The sequence below is a fragment of the Protomyctophum bolini genome, assembly GCF_963924005.1.
Source record: "Protomyctophum bolini genome assembly, chromosome: 9".
Taxonomy (NCBI): domain Eukaryota; kingdom Metazoa; phylum Chordata; class Actinopteri; order Myctophiformes; family Myctophidae; genus Protomyctophum; species Protomyctophum bolini.
In genome coordinates, this window is record NC_137870.1 from 16,466,436 (window position 1) to 16,473,329 (window position 6,894).

Here is a 6,894-nt window from a genome sequence, read left to right on the forward strand (position 1 = left end):
TATTTAAAAACCTATAAAACAACCCTAATATTATGAAAATCGGACATTAATTGTCTGGCGTACTATTATGGGAGGTCCTAAAATATATGACCCCCCAAATAAGGGGTGGGAAATTTTTAACCCCATCATTTTCTGACAGTTTGGTCCCTATAAAAGCCAAAAAAGCTAAAAAATCACTTTTAGCAAAGAAATCCTACGGAAATACACCTCGTACCACACTAACAAGGCCACTGAGCTGGTCTGAAACTAAAGAACCTTCTAAATACTGCACAGGGAGAAGAGACAGCTTGGTCTGTCCTTTTAACCACTTAAACACACTAGTCTTAGTGAAATGGAAATGGACATGACGACAAATGTACTCAGGTGGCTTTTTACGTCTACACCTTAATGTCCTAAATAGCAGATCTACAAGCTACAAGCACACATTTGACATTGTAGATCTTCTATTTTTGGGGTGAATGTGTCCACCCCCAAGAATAGACATGTGTGGTTAAAGGACCTGGGTTATTAGTATGTATAGCATATGTCTGGTTAAAGGACCTGGGTTATTAGTATGCATAGCATTATGCTAGAGACAGCTTGAAAGCAATGGTACACAGAGGAATTGGCCTTCATCTGACACAACACAATCCATCTTCGAGAAATACTCTTGGGTCCAACTCTGCAAAAAATGCTGTTTTTTAGAGGGCAAAACAATGGGTTCCCAGACTGACTGTGTAGAAATGTACACACCCTCCCAGGTTCATTTGGAACCCCATCAAGTAACCCAGAAGGTCTATATACACACACACACACACACACACACACACACACACACACACACACACACACACACACACACACACACACACTAACAAGTCACGATGAGAATGAGTCGTCTTTCTTGTATGCCTGTGAATTGGTGTGAATTCATGTGAATATATGACAGTCTGACTGCTATTTGGTATACTGTACATGTCCTGTTAGTATATCTGCTGCTCTGGGGTTGCAGCTGCTGCCATGAACACTGGAGTGAACTACAAAAACCTATTGGGACAGCTGTACACATGTAAACATCTACTTCATGTTTTGGCCGAGTGCCCTTATTTCTCTGGAAGTGGAATGTCACAATGACTGTGAGATGAAAGAGCGAGGCTGTCAGCTGTAATGTGAGCAGTTAAAGATCCGATATGGTGGGGGGGATTGCAGAAATACTGGAAACATAAACACGACATGCAAGTAGTGATTTCAGAGTGTAGGCAAATATTTTGAATGTGGAATGACTCATGCAAAAGCTTGCAAGTGCCCCCTGTACTAAATATCTTCCCCAGTCCACACACACAGAAGCAGAATTATTTTATTAGAGAGATTAATGGAGTGTTTATTCAAATTGGAGACCTTCAGCTTGGGTTTAACCATTCATAGTCACACACTTCACTGGTATTCTGACACAACATACGTAGTTATTATGGCAACAAGCGTCGTCTGGGTATTACTGCTAGCCAAGTTTCCTGCTGGACATTCCAATTGTATGGAACGCAACTGACAGAACAAAATGTTAACAAGTTGGCCATCAGTTGGCCAGAAAAAGGAAAACATTTAGAGGCAAAGCCACTTTGTTTCACTGGAGAGTAGCTATCGCGGTCTGGATATTTTCCCACTAATGAATACATCATCTCCATGTCCAAAACTGTTACTTCTCAGGAACAAAATCTAATGATAAAAAATAAAGACAAGGCAGGTGCACTGACTGCAATGCCTTGAGACTTGTGAACCGCCAGGCTAGTGGTCTCCCGTCGAAAACTTTTTTCTTAGTTTTAAAGAGTAAAAGTTAAAAGTTTAGATAGACAATCTACAAGCTCACAACGCATCACATTGGTAGATCAGATGGTACATTATGCTACTTTTGTGCGACGCCCTTAAAAAATGTAGACAGCAACAATAGAAAGCTGAGACCCTTACCTTCTCCTTGGGGCCGGCCGGCGTGGACTCCGGCTTGGTGCGGATGGTGAACGGCGAGGCGAGCCTCAGCAGGATGCCCCGGAAGGAGGGCTCCATCCGGGGCGAGACGATCTCAAAGCCGTCCCGGAAGTCCAGGGTCCGGTAGGGCTCCAGCCGCACCTGCTTCCGCAGGCCCTCCCCCACCTTCAGCACCTCCATGAGGGGCCCCAGCACCAGATGGAAGGGGAAGGCGCGGCAGAACGTGGCCAGGCCGATGCGCAGGTCCGTGGGGTCCGTGGAGTGCGCAAGGGGGGGGCGCACGTTGGCCGGGGGCGGTGGGGGAGGCGAGGTCTCCCGGATGAGGAAGGACGAACAGACGACCGGGGCGGCGGAGGTCGGGGAGGGGGAGGACGGCGAGACCGCGGGAGACGCAGGAGGAGGAGTCAGTGCGGAGTGGTGTTCCACGTCCTCATTGGGTGATGGGGGCGTGACGGGCGGGGCTTCCTCCACCTCCACCTCGGAGTGGAAGATCCGCCGGGCGGCGGCTCGGATCAGCCCGGGCATTACCAGCCCCACCACGGGGGCGGGGTTAAAACAGTGCAGCAGTAACACCCGGGATTGCGCCTCCTCCTCCCTTTCTCCACCTCCCTCTCCCGCCACATCTCTCCCTCCACCTCCCCACCTCCCCTCCTCACGGGGGTCCTCGCACTGGAAGGAGGGGCTCTCGGAGGAGACGCGGCGGCCTGTGGATGTGCGGATGTGCTCCAGGATGGCGTCGAAGCCGTTGAAGAAGTCCTGGAGGTTGCTGCCCACGGCGCGCAGCACGCGCTCGTTCTCCTCGAAGCAGAAGCCGAAGAACTCCTCACCGAAGCGCTCACGCAGCTCGCAGAATGGCACGCCTGTAAGGATACGCCACGCAAATGTATATATGCACATGCACATGCACATGCGCGCGCACGTGCACACACACACACACACACACACACACACACACACACACACGGCAAGAGTAATTATGTCGTTAATAGTTATTTATGTCCACAGAAGAAGAAAACAAATCCCAAAACCTGGAATGGATCTGTGAAATTGTATCTGATTCTGACCGAAAACATTTTCAAACTAGAACTGCACTCTGTCGAGTGCATACTTGCTTGTTGCACACTAGTAGGCCATAAATGGCCAATTACACTCTGGCATTGGGTCCTTTAATACACATATTTCTTACGTTATCATTGAGAGCTAGTTACTTGCGAACACCATGTAATCTGGTCCCAGCAAATCAGGCACAATTTGATGGACATATACTGTACACACCATGTAATCTGGTCCCAGCAAATCAGGCACAGTTTTATTTGCATACGCATCAAAAGTGGCGGGTTGGCTGGGACGGTGCATACAAGCCGGGCGAAACTATTACTTGCGCGCTCTGGTTGCACAAGTAATAAGAAAAGTTAAAACCTAACCTGGATGGACCCTTGACAAATTTGGTTCGAGATCTTATAATTTAGAGATTCCGAGAGACCCGACCAGTAATGATTATATTCCGTTGTTTTCAATTCAATTCAGTCTGGCAGGCATTTCCAGCCGGCTTGCCTTGCAGTATGGTAACCATGCATGCATTGCGTAGCTCAACTTTTATTTTTGTTGCGCTGCACAGCAGCAGTAATCTGATCCTAAACCAGCCTAAAACATTGCACAAGTTAAACATCACTTCATTGCGTTTCTCTTTCACCACTGCAGCGTGTCGCAGTTGCGCCGCACGCACACACAGTATCATTACGTAGTATGGGTCTTCTTGGATGCACTCGGGTATTACACATAATGATAGACAGACCAGAGTTCCGCAGGATATACGATTCCGACCCGGCCAGAGTGATTATGATAAAACACAGACACAGATCCGCTCCATGCAGATCTCGGGTATTTTCGGAATCGGGGGGCCCGTGAAGAGCTGTACTCAGGATTGCGACAAAAACAAACAAATCTCTGATAGAAAATAAGTAATTATTGGGTGAACTACTCCCGTGTTTTGAGTTTGCTTAAGGTCACACTCACAGCACATGTACACTCTCTCACACACGTGCATGTTGTACAACAGAGAATAAATTAGGCGTTGGCAGTTACACAGCTGTGCACTGTGGGTACAGGTTATGACTAAAATGCTGGCGGTGGAGTGCAGTGTTGCCAGATTGTGTGAGTTAAAAAGCAACAAGATCTAAGAAAACAAGCGACTATAGGCCACGTGAGCACTAAACCTGTATACTGTAGATCTGCTATTTTCAAAAAACCTTGAAATAAGATGGAAGACTTTTGAAAAAATATTGGGGGGATCAATGACATGATATCTGAGAGCTACTTTAAATAATAATAATATAACATTTCTTTTTTGAAGCAAGCCCAAATAAGCAACTACACTTAAAAAATAATCACAAGCTGCTATACTACCAATATAAGTTAATTTAAATAAAGAGAAGCCCAAAGTCGCTTATAATAAGCGGACAAGGCAACACTGGTGGAGCGGTATGTCCACCCGCAGAGTAGGACAGAGCCCCGCAGCTCAAACCATCTGTGTTTGTTTTGGTTTCATTTTGAACTGACTTCTGGGAATTGCGGTTCTCTTTCAACCATAGAATAATAATAACTGCATCGACACTCATTGGTTTCTACAGACCTGTTTTGAGGGCATTATTTCAGCTAATTAAAATATGTCCTCTTGGAGTAACTAATGCTATTATTGGATGGAAGGACAGCGAGGTCAGGTCATCATTCAGTAGAACTAATAGCCCTACAAGCATACCCCTACTTTAAAATGAATGGGATCATACTTTACAAAAACGCATAATTTATGGTAGTTAAAATGTGAGTACTTTTACCACCACCGCTCTTATATATAGCTATGCTTTTAACACTAATTATGCTAAGTATTTACACGAATTTTCTTATCAAACCATGGGAGGCCTTGGACGTGTATAGGCCTACACGTCTTTAAGTCCTTTTTAATGATATCAAACGAGATTGCTGTAATACATTTTTATTATATATTTGTTTTTCTTGGCCTTTCCTTGTTCAGCGATCCTAGACCTGTTCCTTTCACTTCCTTGTTTACGGCCCGTTTAAAGTGTCTCTTCACACACACACACACACACACACACACACACACACACACACACACACACACACACACACGTGTTGAGGCATTCCACAGCACCCTGCCAGGGTGCGTACCATGTACCAACATTACATGTGCGTACCATGTACCAACATTACATGTTTCTGGTACGAGACTACGTACATGATGACTCACTTTACAGAAGGACAGTGATGTAACTGTGTTTGTAAACATTCATTCCTCATTTGAACAAAAAGAGCATTACACCTCACAACCCGTATGACTGGTCAGAAGATGATTTCGCTCTGCCACCACCACTATGACCAGACCACCACTTAGTGTTGTACATATGAGGTTCAAAAAGTAGCAGATCTTTCAAGCTTGTGAGTCTGCTACTTTTGATGCTTTCCTGTGACGCCGTATAGAGCGTTGCAGTCCCGCCCCAGTCCAGTTCAACTTCGGTGAATTTTGACCAGGCGCCAAGCAATAGCAAAGAAGTGTGTGTGGTTGACCTTCATTCATCTGTCATTAATTTTAATTAATGAGCGTTCATGCGACCAACAACCACAACCACTCCATTTTATTGATTTCCATGTGCGTCACATTCTGCTCTGGCACATTCGCCACCGCAAACGGAGGAATTTGGCCTCGGCGGGCCATGGTCAGTATTTTGTCTGCAGTGCATTCACACGCCATGCGGCTGTGACCCTGGTGTGACGTCCATTCATACAGATACGGTACCATCCGTTCACATGTTTATATGTTTTGTTATATATCGTTGCTGTCTGGGCATTATTCTAACTTTGTCATGTACTTTCGTAAATTAACGCACTAATGGAGCACACTATAGATTGTCGCAGTCCTGCCCCCTTACATGACGACGCCAGGCCCAGGAAATGAATCCCCATTTTTCCCATAGACATTTCATAAAGTATTTATTTAAAGACCTTTTAAGCGTCGTACGAAGCAAACTCGAGTCGTGACAAATCATGACAACAAACACAATATTTTGGACCAAACAAATAATTACAAAGAAGAAAAACAACAAAAAACATTGTGTTTATTGTCATGATTTTGTCACGACAACAGTTGGCTTTGTCCGCGGTGTAAACGTCTTTAAATAAATACTTTCTGAAAAGTCTATGAGGAAAATCTTCCGGGTCTCTCGAGGGGGCGGGACTGCGACGCTCTATACGGCGTCACAGGAAAGCATCAAAAGTAGCAGACTCACAAGCTTGAAAGATCTGCTACTTTTTGAACCTCATATGTACAACACTAAAGGGCTGTATTTTGCGTGTCTTAAGTACCAGGTCTTATTCCCTAACTTGAGTAAACTAAAGACCTGGAGGCGTGATCAATGCTCTTTGGCCACTCAGAATAGCCAAATGGCATTGATCACGCCTCCAGGTCTTTAGTTTACTCAAGTTAGGGAATAAGACCTGGTACTTAAGACACGCAAAATACAGCCCTAAGTGGTGGTCTGGTCATAGTGGTGGTGGCAGAGTGGCAGAGCGAAATCATCTTCTGACCAGTCATACGGGTCGAGACATGTCCCCAATGTTGTGAGGTGTAATGCTCTTTTTGTTCAAATGAGGAATGAATGTTTACAAACACAGATCACTGTGCACTGTCCTTCTGTAAAGTGAGTCATCATGTAGTCTCGTACCAGAAACATGTAATGTTGGTACATGGTACGCACTATAGGTTTTAAGTGGTTAAATTAACTATCAGGGGGCTGTGGAATGCCTCACCACGTGTGTGTGTGTGTGTGTGTGTGTGTGTGTGTGTGTGTGTGTGTGTGTGTGTGTGTGTGTGTGTGTGTGTGTGTGTGTGTGTGCGCACGCACTAGAAATAGCAGTCAGTGT

At 45.3% G+C, this 6,894-nt stretch overlaps 1 protein-coding gene across 1 annotated transcript in view; it reads right to left on the reverse strand.

Annotated features, from left to right (window-relative positions):
• Window positions 1-6,894, reverse strand: part of gucy1a2 (guanylate cyclase 1, soluble, alpha 2) — a gene marked incomplete at its 5' end in the record, with an annotated part of 54,680 nt that overhangs the window by 34,727 nt on the left and 13,059 nt on the right. The window contains one exon of the mRNA XM_080772843.1: window positions 1,942-2,819. Coding sequence (XP_080628969.1) covers window positions 1,942-2,819 — 878 coding nt within the window. The remainder of the gene's footprint in view (window positions 1-1,941; window positions 2,820-6,894) is intronic.